Genomic DNA, 18,639 nt, shown 5'->3' on the forward strand with positions numbered 1-18,639 from the left:
CACCCCCCCACCTGAACACTATCCACACCCCCCACCACCACCACCCTGTCAATATATTGAAGGTGTCTTTGATACGAGCCAAAGTGGAGGAATAGCCTTTGGGATTTTATATTAAAAAAATGTGGTCACTCAATCCACGGCTGTTCGTGGGACGCTGCCGGGCGCAATTGGCCACTGCGTTTCGGCCACACGAGATACAGTCAATTCACCTTACAGCGTATCCTGTGAAGCGCTTTGAGACGTCTCAACGGTGTGATAAGGCGCCACAATAAATGCAAGGATTATTATTATTATTATTATTATGTGCTCAGTAGGCAGGTGGAGAAGTCTCCTGTGACCTGCCCGTCGTGACTTGCTGAGAGAAGGCACTCAGTCGGAATAACATGAAAAGCGGCGAAATATCAAGATCGTTTCACTCGGAGATGGAGCTTAAAAGCCAGATTAACGTCTCCGTTCAAAGACATTCCAAGGATTTCCTGAAGACGGGCAACAGCTCTGTAATATTCAACCACCGTATATAAGCTGGTGAACTCATATCTTCCCAACGCAGCTACAGACCAGCGGCGTGAGCAGGGGGAGAAGGTTTAGGGATTTGGGTGGGGAGGGGGTGTGGGCAGCTTTATAAATGTGTTTAAAGGTAAATTTTCTTCTCTGTGTTCATCTCTGGTAAAAACACACCTTTGACTTCCTTCCACACAAAAGCCGGACTTTTGTCCCAAAGTGTGACCGCCACACTGGTCACTGCTGGCTGTCAGTTGCTAAACCAGTCCAGCGCTGGGGGGGGCAGTGCCTTATTGGGAGGTGCTGTCCTACCCCTAGGTAAAGATCGACTGATGACCGTTTGCTGGACTTTGCCGCGCGCAAATCTGTCCGCCACGTTCCCCTAACAATCCTCGTCACAAGATGGCAAGAGAGGTTTGGATGAAGAGGGGGAAGAGCCTTTTGGTGGCTTGAAACAGTGGCTCAACTTAACGGGGAGATAACATGACTGTCCACATCTATCCTTAAAACGTTCTCTCCTTCAAAAGTGCTCACGTTCTTGCAAGGAAACAGTGTTTATGTGCGTGTGAATGGGGGTGGGAGGGGGGGGATGGGGTATATCTAAATAATGATCAGGAAGCCTAATGTCCCCGGTATCTGGTCATGTTTGCTTGAAGGGAAAGCGGGGGAGAGAGTAATTGGGTGGGATGGGGGTGGGGGAGGTGTGGGGGAGGAGGATAGAAGCGAGCGTGGTGGGGGGAGGGGAAAGAAGAGGGCAAGTTCCCATATTGTTTCAATCCAAATTATTTGTAAGTTGTTACCTAGTAAAATTAAGTCAATGAAACTACAGGCCATGTTGTTTTCATTAGCGTTATTACTGTTGTTGAGAGCTGTCAGATGAGCTGGTTGGTGGGCTGGCTGCCAATCTGTGCACTCTTTGGTCTCCTGGCTCTAAGCCATTGGGGTCTTATGTTTTCGGGGTGGGGGGGGGTATACGGTGGGTGGGTGGGCGGGGGACAGGGGGTGAGATTTAATTTCTTCTCTCTCTGTCGTCGTGCTTTTGGAGGGAGAAAAATCCAAATACATGGAGCTAACAGCCGAAAGGCTCAGGTAGATCTGGCTGTGTTGAGAGAGGCGAGAGCGAGAGAGAGAGCGTGTATACAAGGGCAGCGACAGGTTAATGATTCGACAACGAGACCCGAAGCTGCCGTTAACCCTTCAGGAACCCAGAAAGGAGAGGAAGGCTACAATGCTTGCAAGCCCGAAAACAGGTTGCTAGCTCCCCCCACTGGCCGAGAGGGTAAAGGCAAGCTCCTCGGAGGAGGGGAGAGGGCTGGGGGTGGGGGGGGGGGGATGAGGGGGCGGGGGGAGAAATGAGCCATCAACGCCCTGCACTGGGGCAACAAATGGGCCACGGGCACCACTAGGTTCAGGGAGGGTGAAATCCTCGGGTTGCCGACAATAAAAATTGGTCATTTGTTTCATAGCTGTTTGCGGGGACGCTGCTGTGCGCAATTGGCTGCCGCGTTTCGCCCACAAAACGCACAGTCACTCCACTCTACAGTATGTCCCATGAAGGGCTTTGAGACGTCTTGACGACTTGATGAGGCACTTACTCTCTGCGGGATCGCTGAGGCGGTTGCCGCGCTGCCCGGAATACGTTCAGTGACGGTCTGTGACCTCAGCAATTCCCGACCGCGTTCCTCGTTCAGGAGACGCGAGCGGAGATTCTCCCAACGGTCAGCGGGAGGGCCGTCAGCGCTGAACCCCGGGAGACTGCGCTCCAGCTTGGCTGGCAAGGCACTTGCACACCTAGGCGTGTGCGTCTGCGTGTACACGTGTGTTTATCCTTCTGTGAGTGTACAAGACGTGCTCCCAATCGTGTACACGAGGACGACAACAACTTGTATCTATATAGCGCCCTTCACGTGGGGTGGTGTCCCCGGGACGCTGGACACCAGCGGAGTCTGACAACGAGCCAGAGTGCGAGTCTGTGAGTGTGTGAGCGATACTGCCCAGAAAAGCCTGGACGGGGAAGGTCAGAGAAACAGCCAAGATACGTGACTGTAGCAAACAACTGACACACCCAGAGAGGAGACCCCACTCTTACCTTCTCCTCCACTCGGCTCAGTCGAGCTCCGATCGTGTTCTTCCCCCGATCTTGGTTCTTTTCTGCACCGCCACATCCATTGGGGGGGGGGGCAGAGAGGGAGGAGAGAAGAGCAAACAATTAGATATGAGAGACATGTGTTAAAACTCTGTTAAAATAACCTCACAACAGCCTTGCCACTGGACCCCACTCCCTGCCGAGCTCTCGAGCGCTCAGACTGAATGAAGCAAGCCTTTCCGTTGCGAAATTAACACTAATCTTGTCATAATAATAATAATTAATCAGTCATAATAATCCTTACATTCGATACAGCACTTTTCACGTTGGGAGGACATCCCAAAGTGCTTCATAGGATTTTCCTGTGAAATGCAGTGACTGTGGGTTGCAGGCAAATACAGCCTTGATAGTGCAGTCAAAGGTGGGGGGGGTTGCTGTTTGTGTGTAAAACTCTACCTTTCACGAGAGAATTGGTGCTTGTGAATTTATACGCCAAACAATTCCCCTGAAAATGCAACATGTGCTAAATATCATATCGAACCCATGACGAAATGTCTCAATTTTCCAACCCAGGGTGTAGGTCGCTGCTTGGAGTGAACTTAATAGTATTTGGGAGGACGGGGAGCGATGGGTCTGGGAAGCAGTGATCGCCCACACGATTACAGCATGGACAATCAGAGAGAGAGTAGTGACTGCACTGAGCACGTGGGGCTAAGTTTCCTCCAGATATCTGCAAACCCTGAAGAACTTTTCACCAAACTTGGGAAGAGCATCTCTTGTGATCCGCCGTTCTTGTCCGGCCTAGTCTGATCGTGACAGAGGGCAAGACAACTTTGGTGTACTTACCTGAGACAGACAGGAACATCGACGGCTTTCCTAACGACTGCTCCAGTCTAGGGGTGAAGGGGAGAAGCTGTATTAACATAGGAACAGGAGCAGGACGTTCAGCCCCTCGAGCCTGTTCCACCATCGTATTAGGTCATGGCTGATCCGTACGTCAACTCCAAAGACCCATGTAAGCACCAGGAAGTGACCCGATGACCCGCAAAGCGGTCATCCGGAGCACGGTGTGCGGAACGGACCTAGCCGGTCGCAAGGGGAAAAGGGGTAACGATAGAGGTCAATGGCATAACAAAGCGGGGGCAACAATGGAGATCGAGCGTAAACCCAAACTCCCTTTGGCCGCTGTGTCTTGCAGGCTGACCCATCCGACGTGACAGGTTTTGCATCTCCTCGCTCTAAAACTTGTGGTCCCAACCGAGCCGGGTAAGTACCTTCTCTGCAGTTCCTTGATCCGCACCATCAGGTCGAGGTGGCCCTGGGAATACTGCTCAATCACATCTCGGACATCGTAGGGCTTGCGGGCTTGCTGCAGAGCAAAAAAAACACAACCGAGAATATTAATGATAACAATAATAATAGTAATAATACAATACACAATCACATTTGAATAGCACCCCTTCACGTCGGAAGGACATCCCAAAGCGCTGGACAATCAGGGATTTTGGACTCGAGCTGGAGGGGGTGGGAGGGGGTTGTGATCGGGCAAGGTAGGGGTAGGAGGGTGCACAAGGGCGCGATCGAAGAGGAGACGTGTCTTGAAGGAGGCAAAGGACCGAGCGAGGCAAAGGGAATGTGGGATGGAGTTCCAAAGGGTGGAGGCTGAGAGGCTGAAGGCCTGCCCGCTGGTGGGGGGTGGGCCGGGCGGGGGACCTGTAGCAGGCCGGAGCTTGCTGAGCGGAGGGAGAGGACAGGTGGATATGGGGTTAGCAGGTCACAGAGGTAGGAAGGAGCAAGGCCGGGGAGGGCCTTGAAGACGAGGACAAGAATAATAATAACCTTTACGTTTGATACAGCGCCTTATCATGTCCCCTCGAGACGTCTGAAAGCGCTTCACAGGATATACCGTAAAGTGGAGTGACTGTGCGTTCTGTGGGCAAAACGCGGCAGCCGATTTGCGCAGAGCAGCGTCTCACAAAGGGTTGTGGAGTGAGTGAACAATTTTTATGGTGGGGGGGGACTGATAGCTGGGACACCGGGAGAGAGAGAGACTCCTCTTCTCTGGGAGGCGGAAATGTAAGGAGGAAAAATAACTTTCACCCTCACCTGAAACTTTTTCTTGGCGACAAAATACTGCATCCTGCGGATCACCTTGATGGCGAGACGGTGAGACTCTTGTAACCTGCGGGGGGTGGGGGGGGAGAGAGAGACACAGCTTCAGCTCGTCCCAAATAAACCTCTCCCAACGGACGTCTCTTCAGCCACGTGTAGTGACTGTCATTGCGGCATCTCGCACTGCGCCAGCCAGGTCACCATGATGAGGATAGTGTTGGGGGGGAGGGAAAGGGTGGGCGGGGGCTAGCTGACAATTGGGAATAACGTATCTATTACCTATGTTTTTCCAGGAATAAAAATTTTCCAGGTGTGTGTGTGTGTGTGTGTGTGGATGGGAAGTGTGTGTGGGGGGAGGTGGGGTCAACATTTATTTAGATTTTGGAAACACTGGTGATTGGAATCACCTCCCCCCCCTCACATACACACGTAAACACCCCCCCCCACACACACATGCACACACACCCACACACCAATTCTCCCACACACACATGACCCCCCCCCCACACACAAACAAATCCCCCCCCACCACACACACACGCGCACATAAACATAACCTAACTCAACATGTGCATTCATCTGCTATGGTGGAAGGCAAACTGAATGGATCTTCGTCTTCTTTTACCAAAGCAAATTCTTATGTTCTTAAGCTCTTAACCCCCACCCCATAACCACACAGACACACACACACACAGGCACACACACGCGCACCCACAGCCCCCCCCATGAAACTCTGCTCCCAGACAAATCTCGGCCACGATTCCAGACAAAAACCCGTAGCACATTTAGATTTCATGAAACTGAACCCCGTCAATTTTCTTTGCCTGAACCATTTGACAACAAGGTGCCGGGGACAGACAGCGAGAGGCGAGGGTTTGGTAAAGACTGATGCCCACCGCGCTTTCTGCCCCGTTTCGTGCCAGCGACACCCAAAGTCTGTAGCCGAGGCTTCCTGTGGCTTGCGGTACAGTCGGTGAGATTGGCTGGCATTGGGAAGCTGATATTCACCCAAGGGCTCAGTGACCTCGTCCCCTCCCCCTCAACAGTGGAATTAATTACAGAAACCTTCAAGGTTTGGTAATAATAAACACTGAAAGCCAAACATGGGTAACTCAACACTGTTGTCACTGAAAACCATAGGGGTATCTGATACAACATGGATACTGATATCTTCTCTGTTTCTCGCACTCTTTTGCTAGAGCTCAAGTTTTTAGAGATTACCTGTTTAAAACGAGACTCTGAAAGATATACGGAGCAGGTGAGAGAGAGGGAGAGGGACAGACAGAGAGTTAGGGATGGACAGACTGACAGACAGAGAAGTAGAGGGAGACAGGGAGATGACAAAAAGATAGAGAATAGAGATAGACAGAGAGATGGCCAGAGAGGTAGAGGCAGTGGAGTCCTATAGCTCAGTGGTTAGAGCACTCGCCTTGCAAGCGAGACACCTGGGTTCAATCTCAGGCAGGGTGAAATCTTGGGCAAGTTTCCTTACTCCACACGCCTAATAATAATCCCTCAAAAAAATAATAAATTGGTCATTTTTAATCCACGACTGTTTGTGGGACGCTGCGGTGCGAAATTGTCTGCCGCGTTTCACCCACAAATATACGGTCAATTCACTTTACATCATATTCTGTGAAGCAATTTGTGACGTCGAGAAGACATGAAAAGCGCTATATCAAATGCCAGGATTATTATCATTATTAGAGACAGACAGACGGACAAACAGATAGATATTGAGAGACGGACAGAGAGGAAGCGAAAGACAATCCAGAAAGAAGTGTAAAAATCAAGTGTGAGAATCAGAGACTATGGAAAGCGTGAGTAAGCTGATAAAGCACGCTGGTAAACAAGACAGATACAGAGACCGAGGCAGGAAATGAAACAGCCAGAGAGAGAATGAGCAAGATAACAATTGAGTGAGAGTGAGATCACACAAGTGAGAGATAGCAAACCCAGCGAGACTGAGTGCAAGAGCACTTGTAATAATAATCCTTGCATTTGATATAGCGCTTTTCACGTCGGGAGGACGTCCCAAAGCGCTTGAGGGAGACAACCAATGCAAAAGAGAAAGGCAGACTAGACAGAGAGAGAGAGACATACTCACACAGAGGAGCGAGAGAGAGAAAGAGAGACACACACAAACACACACACAGGAACAGCATAGAGGGAGATACACACAGAGCTGGAGAGAGACATACACACACACAAAGAAAAGAGCGAAACATACATTCACACACAGGAGCACACACACACACACGTGACACACAGAAAAAGACAGAAACACACACAGAGCCGGAAAGAGAGAGAGAGAGAGAGAGAGAAACAGACATGTACTACTAATGATCTTTGCATTTGACATAGCTCCTTATCATGTCATTGAGACGTCTCAAAGGACATAAAGGACATACTGTAAAGTGAATTGACTGTGTATTTTGTGGGCGAAACACAGCAGCCAGTTGACATGGGGTTTGAACCCCCACTCCTATGCCCCACTATCTCTTCACTTTGTGGGAAGCTGGTTCGAAAGCCTTTATATTAAAACAACCAGAGTGTATCGGTGGCAGTGTGGGGGAGGGAGGACACTTTTAATTGAACCTTCTCCCTTCCCCCCCCTCCCACTCAAGCACTGCTGTTGCCAGACGTGGTGCCACAGATTAGCACTCGGCTTAGTTTCCATTCCACCTCGTTGCTCTCAAATGGACCAGCATTAACATATAATGGGTGGTCTACAGCGAGTTCAAGGGGTTAATGGCCTTGCCTCTAATTGGTAATCTCTGTGTTTTGTACCAACGCTTGTACTGCAATGACCCTCTGAAGCTAGACAGACCGCTGAGGGTCAGAGTGATACTGAGCCTCGGAGCGTGGTTTGGACTGCAAAGCATTTTACTGCATTAGAATCACTTCAGCCATAACCCGGATCCCGTTTCACTGGCTCGGGCTCTCCCATAAACATTTATCATCCTTTAAAGCCCCTCCCGAGTGTCCGAGGTCAACGTTTGCCCTGCCCACAACACACCGCCCACTGAGGTACGTAAAACAATACTGAGTGGGGGGAATGAGTGGGTGGGAGGGGGGGGGGGGAGGGTGCACAGAGATCAGATCCATCCACTTTGCGGAGTCCTGTAGCTCAGTGCTTCGAGCGCTCGCAAGCGAGAGGACCAGGGTTTGATTCCCGGGCGGGGCGAAACCTCAGGCAAGTTTCCTTACATCACACGCACACCTCTGTTTATCCAGCAGTGAGTAGGAACCCGGTTGCTAGTTGATTGGCAGATCGCTTTTCCAGGGGTAATAATCCCTCCCAAAACAAAACAATAAGAATTTGGTGACTCCACTCCGCGATCGTTCGAGGGACACCGCTGTGCGCAATTACGCACAAACTATAGTCACTTCACTTGACGGTGTACTCTGTGAAGGGCTTTGCCACGTTATTGATCAGACACAGACACACACACATTAAACCCACTCAATAGTTACACTGAGTCGGAATCGTCCTCGAGAGGTCAGAGGTGATGTTACGCGGAGGGTCACACCCGACTCCACTCTTGACCCATTTAACCTTTGACTCTCAGAGCTCACTCCCATTCCTGGCCGCCCTGGAAAAGGCGATCGCAACAACAACAACACATTACATTTTTTACGTTTACATCACAAGGGACAGAGGCACTTCCCGACATCACAGCGCTCGCTCCCACTGGAAAGCTCCGTGCAGCGACTGAGGGACCAGAAGATCTCAGCGCTCACGGCAGAATTCAATACAATGACAACTTATACAGCGCCCCTCACGCCGGGTAGTGTCTCAGAGCGCTTGACAGTGGCGGAGCACGGCACCGAGCTGGGGAGATGGAGAGGCGACCGTAAGCGCAGTTGAAGAGGAAGATCTTCAGGCAGGGGGCAAGGCGGAGGGATAGAGGGAGGGTGTTCCAGAGTTTCAGGGCGCAGTGGCTGACATTGCTGCCGATGGTGGAACAGAAGGCACAAGGGACATGTAGGAGGCCGGAGCTAGCCGAGCGGAGATGGAGGGTGGTGGAGTGGCGGGTAACCATGTTGGAGGGGTAGGGAGGTGCCAGGGAGTGAAAGGATTTGAAGATTTGAAGGGAATTCAAGCTCCCAGAAAATAAAAATCAGCAGAAACAAGTCACTACACCTGCCTGCGATTCCTTCCAAATGTGTTTTTCCCCCCATCTGCGACATTTCAACGTGATAAGACTACAAAAAGCTTTCTTTCTCGTTTCTCTTTCTTTTGAGAGAGAGAGAGAAACAGAGATAGAGAGAGATATAGATAGAGAGATAGAGAGAGGAGGGGTGGGTGTATAGATGGATGGATGTCTTTGCTTCAAGTTGGGCTTTGCAATGACTCACGCTCTGGAGAGCGACATAGGCCAGTCTGACTTTGATCACTGGCACGCTGACTATAATCCACAGAATATATAGCGCTAATGACACAGAGCAGAAACAATTGCAGCATTCTCCTCCTGCCGGTTAGCATTTATTTAATCCTCTAAGCAGCTCTTTGATGTGCAGCGAGTGGGGTCTGTCAGGCTCCTTCTCTCCCGACCAGGACAAGAATGAGGCAGTGTTAACGCCACAGTTCAGGCCCTCGATTAACGCCGATTTTTTAAAAAAATCATTTCTTTAAAGAAAAATCAATCCTTTCGGCTTTCTTTAAATAAGCAAGGAAGATTCATGATTTCTGCACAACAATAATAATAATCCTCGCATTTGATACGGCGGCTTATCACGTCTTTGAGACGTCTCAAAGCGTTTCACAGAATGTGAATCGACTGTATGCTCTGTGAGAGAAATAGAGGGAAGGGAGGGAGTGAAGAGAGAGAGAAAGATGGGAGAGGGGAGAGAGAGAGTGAGAAAGTGTTTCCTGTGACCTGGTAAGTTTTGGCTTCGCTCTGCTGATGAGTATCGTGGTGTGAATCGTCATCAACACAGCAAACAAACAAATAATTTACTTCCTGAGAACATCAGGATTTGTGGATTTTCCCAGCCCAGCCCCGAAGCCGGAACACGATATCTGTCGTAGAAACACATTGTCCCAAATTGCGGAACGTTTAAACAGAAGATAAGATAAATAATGTCAACAGCACAGGTTTTTTTCTCTCTCTGCTGAGCCAGCGAAGCTGCAGCCAGTGAATTCACAGGGACTTGTTGAACGGATAGGGTGTGGGATGTATTAAGCATATCTCAATCAAAGCAGCAGTATCATGCGCTTTATCATCACGCTAAGTTGCTGGCAAACTCGGGGCCTTTCATTAAGATTTTCTCTTGGTGATGGGGTCGGTGGGGGTCGGGGGGGAATTCTCGGTAAGGTTAATTCAACCCCTTCAGATCGCGTGCGTTATTTCCAAAAACGCAGGCCGAATCTTCCCTCGATTGACTGTGAAGTGTAGTAACTGTGCATTTGTAGGCGGATGGACGCAAGGTATTCCGATTCTAGCACTCAAAGATAACCCCCCCCCCACTTGAGGGGGAATGGGAGCGGAGTGGTGGAGGGAGAGGGGGGGGTGGTTGGTGCGAAAGAGATTGAAAATCAGAAAATAACCTTCAAAAGAGACGACCTTGTGATCTGGAGCCCTCAAATAAGAGGTCCCACTTTTCCTTCAAGTGTTTTGAAGAGTCTGCAGTAATCAAAGGGATCAGGAGCCACTCCAGGCAAAACCAAAACACAAACATTGCAATTTATTGCAATTTATCGAGAAACTTGCTATTTTACGCTCTAGTCAATGATTAACTGGCACCAGGATAGGAACCTGGCTCCAAATTACAGAGAGGGGCTACGGGAACATCAATCAAGGGGGCAGACGTGATCGGGAGGCCAGACACGGGTGCCCATAGCCTGGGATCAACTCAGAGCCTGGAATCAGGATAGCCTGCAGGTAGCTCAGTAACCTGACTCCTATCCCTGGGACGAGCAAACACAGTGCACCACATCAACAAGGGTTTGTGTTTATACAGTGTCCTTCACGCAAGGCTAACCGGTCACTGGGAGGAACCCTGCCTTAACCCTACCTACCTTAACCCTGCAAGTCAAAGCCCTAATGGGCGAGGGTGGTCCTAGCTGGACAAGCAGCGGGAAAGCTTGCCAGACAGTGCTATCGATGGCAAGTTATGTGGTTTTAGCTGGTTAGACTCCAGCAGTTACCCCAACCCACACTGTGGGGATCCCCCCCCCACCCCAAAGCTTTGGTTCCTGCCAACCTGCGCCTAATACTCTCCGGGATTAGGTAAGTCCCTCCAGGGAAAGTCGAGAAAGAGAGAGAGAGAAAGAGAGAGAGTGCGCCATCCATTCCAAAATTTCCCGATGAAGACAAAGTGACGTGACAAGACGAAGGCTGGGGTTGGAGGAACGCAATCTCAGGCCTCACTCTCTCTCTCTAGCGCACGGTGAGAGACGCCTGTATTCAGTTTTGTTCTGGGACATTCGGTGGGACAGGAAGTCGGGCTGTGTGTTTAGAGCGTTTGATCAGCGTGGGATCTGACACGACCAAGCTTCCCAGCTGATCACCAGAGGTCCCCGGCTGACTCAATACTTCACAAGATCAATGACCTCACTTTGCGATGTCTCTCTCCCTCCCCCGAGAGTTTGCCAAGTCTTGCACCGTATCTCTGCCTCACTGCATTGTGCGCATGCAGGGGAACCTTATTAATAATATTATTATTATTATTATTAAGTGCTCTGACACAAATCCATCCAGAATGAAGGGCGCTATATAAATTCAAGTTGTTGTAGTAATTATCCTTGCATTTGATATAGCGCCTTATCATCTCATCAAGACGTCTGAAAGCTCTTCGCTGTAAAGGCTGTACTGTAAATTGACTGTGTATTTTGTGAGCGAAACGGGGCAGCCGATGGCGCATAGCAGCGTCCCCACAAGCAGTCGTGGATTGAGTGACGAAATTATTATTATTATTTATTTCAGAAGGGATAATTACCCCCGGAAAGTCATCCACCAATGAGTTCCTGCTTACTGCTAGGTAAACAGAAGTGGGTGGAGTAAGAAAACTTGGCTAAGGTTTCGCCCCCGCCTGGGAATCGAACCCGGGTCCTCTCGCTTGCGAGGCGAACCCTCTAACCACTGCCCTACATCACCTCTCAGTTCTCAGCACCTGCATTCACTATTGGCAGCGAGGCAGCTTCTGTGAGCCGAGCACTAGGCAAGAAGAGGTGAGGGTTTGCCCTCTAGCCTCCCCATTCATGTCAGGCAGGTGTTAGACCGTCAATGCAACAGTGCAGGCCTTGGAGAGGGTTTAATCACTCCGCCGCACTTGCCTGGTGTGAAAGGAACACCGAGGGGCTTTCAGCTGTCAGGGGCAGGGTCCGATACGTACCTTGCAATGCGTGAAGCCCCGAACCCCTGCGGTGCCAGCCCACCATCTGCATTGATATGAAAATGCAGCGTGTGTCAGCTGTAAACACAACAGAGCTGGTTGCTGTTTACACACAGCCCATTGCAGTGAGGGGCACGGCAATTCTTTTTCAACAGAAAAGCACCCAAATGGTTTGCCTCTGCAAGTACGAGAACTGTGAGAGACGGGTCCATTTATTTACCCTCCACGCACACATGCACGCACGCGCTCACACAGCTTAGACGGGGAGCCACACGCCCTGACTTTAGAGGGCTCGAACCCGCAACTTATGACTCGGGAGACGAGAGCGCTACAGACTGAGCCAGTAAATGGTTCTCTCTGCCCCACATACACCACCCCTCTTCCACCACCACCCACCCACCCGCCCTCACCGCCACCTCGTAGAGTTGCCCTGAAGGGGTTCGAACCCACAACCCTCTGGCTATCTATTGGGGGTCAAACCCACAACTCACCGACATTGTGGCTGGAATTGAAGGAAATTTACTACAGGAGTTTTCTCTCCCAAGGTTTGTTTGTTGCTCTGAGGTTTGACGGCCACGTCAGAGCCAATAGAGTGAAGGGTACAGAGCCTGTGTCTAGTGTGTGTGTGTGTTTGTGTGTGTAGGTTGTGTGCGAGTATATCAGTATTTGTGCATAAGTGCAAGAGAGAGAGAGAGAATGAGGGGTGGGGGAGAGAGAGTGAGAGAGAGAGAGAAAAGAAGCAACAGATGTGAGTGACAGGAGAATAGTCAATCGATTAATCCGATGCATGCTGTCTGGTTAAGGGATGAAATAAGTCAGGAATGCTGCTCCCCGGGTAATGATATATTTGCAATCCTGAAACAAAGCACACAATGGAATGCTCACTCGCCTCTCGCTGAGCCGTGCTCATTCACGGGCCTTTCCCTCTCCCCCAGCAGCTTGCCTTTCTAAACACTCAGTCACTGTCCCAGGCAATGCCAGTGTGTGCATGCGTGTGTGTGTGTGTGCGCGTGTGTGCGTGTGTATATGTGTGAGTGTGTGCGCGCGTGTATGTGTGTGCATATTTCTGTGTGTATGTGTGTATATGTGTATGTATATGTATGTATGTGTTTGTGTGGTGTATGTGTTTGGGGGCAAGGGGAAACATTGATCCGCAGGGTGGTTGGCATTTAGGGAAAAGTCTCTGCAAAAATTGCCCCTTACCTTCTCGGAGTGCCAGTGTTCGTGACAAGGCAAGATGCCCGCTGTTAAAGTGGCACAACACAAAAAGTGCTGCGACTTTCTGTGCCACTTTTACCATATTTGTTTTGGACAGCCGGATGTCTAAAAATGCAGAAACCCATCACCACGCTTAAGAGTAATAATAATAATAATAATAATCCTTGCATTTGATACAGCGCCTCATCACATCGTCGAGACTTCTCAAAGCGCTTCACAGAATATACTGTAAAGTGAATTGACTGTATGTTTTTTAGGCGAAACGTGGCAGCCAATTGCGCACGGCAGTGACCCACAAACAGTCATGAATTGAGGAACCAAATTATTATTATTATTTATTTTTGAAGGGATTATTACCACCAGAAAAGCCATCCGTCAATCAGCTAACAACCGGGTTCCCACTTACTGCTAGGTAAGCAGACATTGAGTAAGGAAACTTGCCCAACATTTCGCCCAGTCCAGGAATCGAACCCAGGTCCTCTTGTTTGCGAGGCGAGTGCACTAACCACTGAGTTACAGGATTCAGCGTATCCAAACTAACCTGAGAATTCCGTGCACGTGAAACAGCGTCGCGGAACACTTAAAAAGGAAATAAAGTCCCCGTGGAGCACTTTGAAATATTTCGATGGAATACAAGTTTACATTTATACAGTGCCTTTCACATCTGGAGGCCATCCCAAAGCACTTACCAATCCTTAAACACACACACACATCTGCCCGTAGGTTCCTAGTAGTAATCTGGGATGTGGGGTAACAACCTTCCACCTCCACCCGTGCCCCCCACCACCCACCCACTCCTCTGTTTCCTGGCAGCAGTGAATGTCCCTCATCGCTGGCGTTCCTCACTAATTCCTGAAGTCACAACATGTCAATCAGAGCCTGTACGAGCTCCTGGCATTTTAACAGGGAAATAAAATATTCTTCTCGCTTTTCAAGAGGAGAGGAAGGAGGGGGCCAGACGCCTACTGGACAACCTCTAAGAATTTCGGTGTGGGCAGACAGCACTCAGCTCAGAAATGCCTTCAGTCTGAGAAGCAAGGAGAACACATGCATGGTTCAGGACTCGGTCTGCACGAATACGGATGATTATTCCATTTCCCCTCTGAAAACTCTGGCCGGCCATTTTCTGCGTCTCTCACACCATTTTTACCAGGTTAACGCTGACTTCTCAAAATCAATTGATAGCCATTACCTACCGCTGCCCAAACCCAAATCCCAACAGTCTACTAGAGTGTGGAGTCCCGTAGCTCACCTCGCTCGCCTCACAAGCGAGAGGACCTGGGTTTGATTCAGACGGGGAAAAACCTTAGGCAAATATGTTTACTCCACACGCCTCCGTTACCTGGCAGTAAGTAGGAACCCGGTTGTTAACTGATTGGTTGATTGTTTTCTGGAGATAATAATCCCTTCAAAAATAAATACTACTAATGATTTGGTCACTCAATCCACAGCTGTTTGTGGGAACGTTGCTGTGTGCAAATTGGCTGCCGTGTTTCGCCCACAAAATGTACAATCAATCCTCTTTGCAATGTATCCTGTGAAGCGTCTTGAGACGTCTCAACGTCGCGATAAGGCGCTGTATCAAATGCAAGGATTATCATATCATTATTATGCTAAAAAAAAAGACTTCGGAATCTCAAACTCCCACGGGCGGAGCAGGAACCCTACATCGCTCGGAAACCAAACGTTAAAATATTCTGGGATCCCTAGCCTGGACGAGTGACACCGAACAAAGCTGAGAATATTTTGCTTGGGGCAATTCACCAACGGCTCTCGTTAGTGGGCAAAGCAATAATAGGTGCGGGCGGCAGTATGTGAGGCTTTGCGAACTGCGACAATACCAGGGGTTAAGTTTGTAACCCGAGTATGTTAATGAGCAGCAGGCAAGCGGACTCAATCGCCCACACTCTACGTCTTAACGCTCGCAAATGGGTAAATTGGGATTTACATAGGGCACAAAGTTTTACGCTCTGAATCGAAAATATGTTATTGTGAGGGAGACAGGAGCTAATTGAGCGCTGGAATGGTTTGCAGTGTGTTTTTGGCATGTTTACTAACAAAGGGTCACTGTGCGACTCGCGTCGATTTAGACAATCCCTTTTCTCAACCGTTTGGTTATCTTTATGAAGTGAAGCCTCTAATTGTGCAGTGATTAGATGCAGGAAGGTCATATATTAGGAGGTATTTGGCTCGAGGGGCCGCCACACTTTAATTAACTCTTTATTCTATTTAATATATTTCCTTCCTCCCCCTCCTCCTCCTCCTCTCCTGAAGGCGTTGAGATGCACTGGGCTCTGCCTCCTCTGGCTTTGGCCCACGACGCACCCACGTTACATTACAAACCCATGTTATACTGAACGGACTGGGCTCCTGCTCAATCCCCCCCACCCACCACTCCTTCAACCAGCAGCACCTAAATGGCGCGCTCCGCCAAGCACAGTGATGGATACCTGCGATATCAGGTCCTAGCATTGTGACAAAGTGTGTGAGTGTGTTTGGGGGGGGAGAGGGTGGAGAGGGGATGTGGGAATTGTCATGTAAAAGTATTATATATGGTGGAGAGGGGAATAGAGGGGTGTAGGAGAGGGGAAAAGAGGGGTGTAGGGGAGGGGAATAGAGGGGTGTAGGGGAGGGGAATAGAGGGGTGTAGGAGAGGGGAATAAAGGATGCAGGAGAGGGGAAGAGGAGAGATGGACATAGAAACCCCAAATGAGAGCCACGGACTGTTTCCTGGGCCGTGTCACTGGACGGTTACTGTGGGGTTGAGGGTAAAGTGGGTACGAAGCGTCTGTAAAAGATTTCCAAAACAGCGGAGTCCCCCTTCTCACTCCCCCACTCCCCCCCGCCGCACCTCCTCCCATTCCGAGTCCACTCTCCACAGCTCCCCACCCCCCCCCCCCCATTTCTACGACTCCTCCAAGCAAGCGCTCTCTCAAAGAGCTTTTATTTATCAACTTAGCCCTATGTCACTTCCCCCCACAACCATTCCACAGCCTTTAAGTATTAAAGTCCTGTAGCTCAGTGGTTAGAACACTTGCCTCGCAAATGAGGTTTGATACCCAGGCAGAGCGAAACATTGGGCAAGTTTCGTTACCCCACACGCCTCTGTTTACCTATCAGTAAGTAGGAACCCGGTTATTAGTCGATTGGTGGATCGCTTTTCCGGGGATAATAATCTCTTCAAAAAAATAAGAAGAATAAGAATTTGGTCACTCAATCCACAACTGTTGGTGAGTCGCTGCTGTGCGCAATTGGCTGCCGCGTTGTGCCCCAGAAAATACACAGTCAGTTCACTATGCAGTATTTTCCGTGAAGCGCTTTGAGACGACTTGAAGACGTGATAAGGCGCTGTATCAAATGCGAGGCTTATTATTATTGTAAAGGAATCTCTTCCCTCTCGGTATTCTGTCTGTGTTTGCACACACATGGCTGCGTTAATAATGCTCTGATCCCTAGGCTGGCTGAGTGTTCAACTGGCCCGCTACACTAGAAAGCACGCAGGGTTTGCTATCTTTAGAAAAAAGCCATTTGCCTCCACCGTTCAGTCTATAATTTAAATCAATCTTGTGGGGGCTTAAAAGGTGAAATATGAGCCGTGCATTTTCTGGTTCATGAACACAATGGGCAAAGAGTTTAGCATAAACAGTGTGGGTGGTCTATAGTGCCCTGTAGCCTCTCTGCACACTTCTGCTGTGCGCTGGCTGCAGTTCTGGGTGTCCATTCCAGTTGACCTGAATCGCTCACCTATTTTGTTTTCTTCCAACGGCAGAAGAAATAGTAATTAAAGACGGCGTAAAGAGTTTAAACACACCCCGAGGACCGGCTCGACGCTTCCCTTTCCCGGCACTCCGAAAGGTCCTGTTGTTAACCGGAAAACCGGGACTCAACGCTCAATCCTGATCCGTCGAGCGCAAAATATAGGATCGCACCCTCGATCCTAATACCCCAGATTTAATATGGGATTGTGTGGTCAATCTTCATAACAGCCAATTACATTTATAGAGCCCCTATTATGTCAGAAGGACGTCCCATGGCGCTGGAATGCGATATGGCCCAACAATAACAGTTTGCACTTATATAGCTCCCCTCACTCAGGGTAGGGTTCCAGATACAATACAATGTGCATCTCAGTTGGGCTCACAAGTTCACAGGCAGGTGCGGATCTCTGACTGTCCAGCGCCTTGGGACGTCCTCCCACAGTCCGCCTGATTAGCCCCCAACAGGCCTACCCTTACCCCTCCACACTGCCTCAAACCTCCCGGTCCAGCTCTTTTCCTGTCGCTCTCCATGCTGAGGCACTTCGAGGGGAAGTGACCCCGAGCCTGAGCACCTCATCTCAGATTCAGCTATTGCAGTCACTGAGGACTTACTTTGGACGTTCAAAGAGGAACGGGACAAGTTCCTGATACGAGTTGTTGTGTGTGCGTGTGTCTATGTATGTCTGTGGAGGGTGGGTGTAGGGGTGGGGGGGGGGGGGGGGAAATCGGCTTAGCGCAGGAGGTGTAAATAGTTTGAGGTCTGCTCTCCATGGCTTCCCCATTCCAGCCGTCATCATCATGACATGGGTAGTTGTTCGGGTTTTTAGCAACGCGAGTTTTGTGTGTCTCTCCATCCTGTCTCTCCTCACTGACCAGCGTGCACCACGCAGTCTGCAAAGTGTCCCTTCCCTCTCTCTCCCACTCCTCAACAGCCCCCCCAACTCTCCCTCAACCCCCTCAGCCCCCACTACCACCAGCACAGCCTCTAAGTTTGACTCCTTCTGGCTGGGCAGGACATGAGTTTTAAAAATGATGAAACGAGGCATGTAACGGCTCTATTGTGTGGGGTTTTGTCAATGTCATTCTCGTCTGAAAGCAGCCCTTACAAACCTGGGTGGTAAAGGAGGGGGTGGGGGGGAGTGCATGGGGGCAGGGGAGGGGGCCATGGGGGACAAAAGTTGAGGACTCCTTTTGCATAAAATTCCGCTACTTTTGCCCTCGCTATCAAAAGGACTGGTGGTTGTTAATTTTAAGAGGTTGTACCTCTTCATGAGAAGATAAAGGCAAAGCAAACACAGCTCAGACACCCTCCTCTATTCTCCCTCCCCGCCTAACCCCTCCCCCTCCCCCCACTCCGCTGCCACCCACCTTTGCTCTGTCCATTAGAACAGGGCTTTACTGCAACGCCCTGTAGCTGAGCGTAGGACAGCTGCTCGCTTTATACTATCGCTCCAGTGCAGCGTTGAGGGGGAGAGGGATGGGGGGGTGGAGGGAGGTCGTTCGCCTACAAAACACACAGACACTACACTTCCTAGTGAGTTCTGCGAAGCGCTCAGTGATAAGGCTGTATCAGTTGTGTCAAATTCAAGCAGCGCATCTGTCCTCACTCAACGCATCGCTGCT

The 18,639-nt window shown here is 49.9% G+C and overlaps 1 protein-coding gene across 1 annotated transcript in view; it reads right to left on the reverse strand.

Moving 5' to 3' along the window:
• The window catches only part of kcnq1.1 (potassium voltage-gated channel, KQT-like subfamily, member 1.1), an 81,947-nt gene that overhangs the window by 30,985 nt on the left and 32,323 nt on the right, over window positions 1-18,639 (reverse strand). Inside the window, exons 11-14 of the mRNA XM_042341439.1 lie at window positions 4,694-4,769; window positions 3,862-3,956; window positions 3,434-3,480; window positions 2,591-2,652 (exon numbers count right to left, since the gene is read on the reverse strand). Of these exons, the coding sequence (XP_042197373.1) occupies window positions 2,591-2,652; window positions 3,434-3,480; window positions 3,862-3,956; window positions 4,694-4,769 (280 nt within the window). The remainder of the gene's footprint in view (window positions 1-2,590; window positions 2,653-3,433; window positions 3,481-3,861; window positions 3,957-4,693; window positions 4,770-18,639) is intronic.

This window comes from Callorhinchus milii, unplaced genomic scaffold (assembly GCF_018977255.1).
Source record: "Callorhinchus milii isolate IMCB2004 unplaced genomic scaffold, IMCB_Cmil_1.0 Scaffold17, whole genome shotgun sequence".
Lineage (NCBI taxonomy): Eukaryota > Metazoa > Chordata > Chondrichthyes > Chimaeriformes > Callorhinchidae > Callorhinchus > Callorhinchus milii.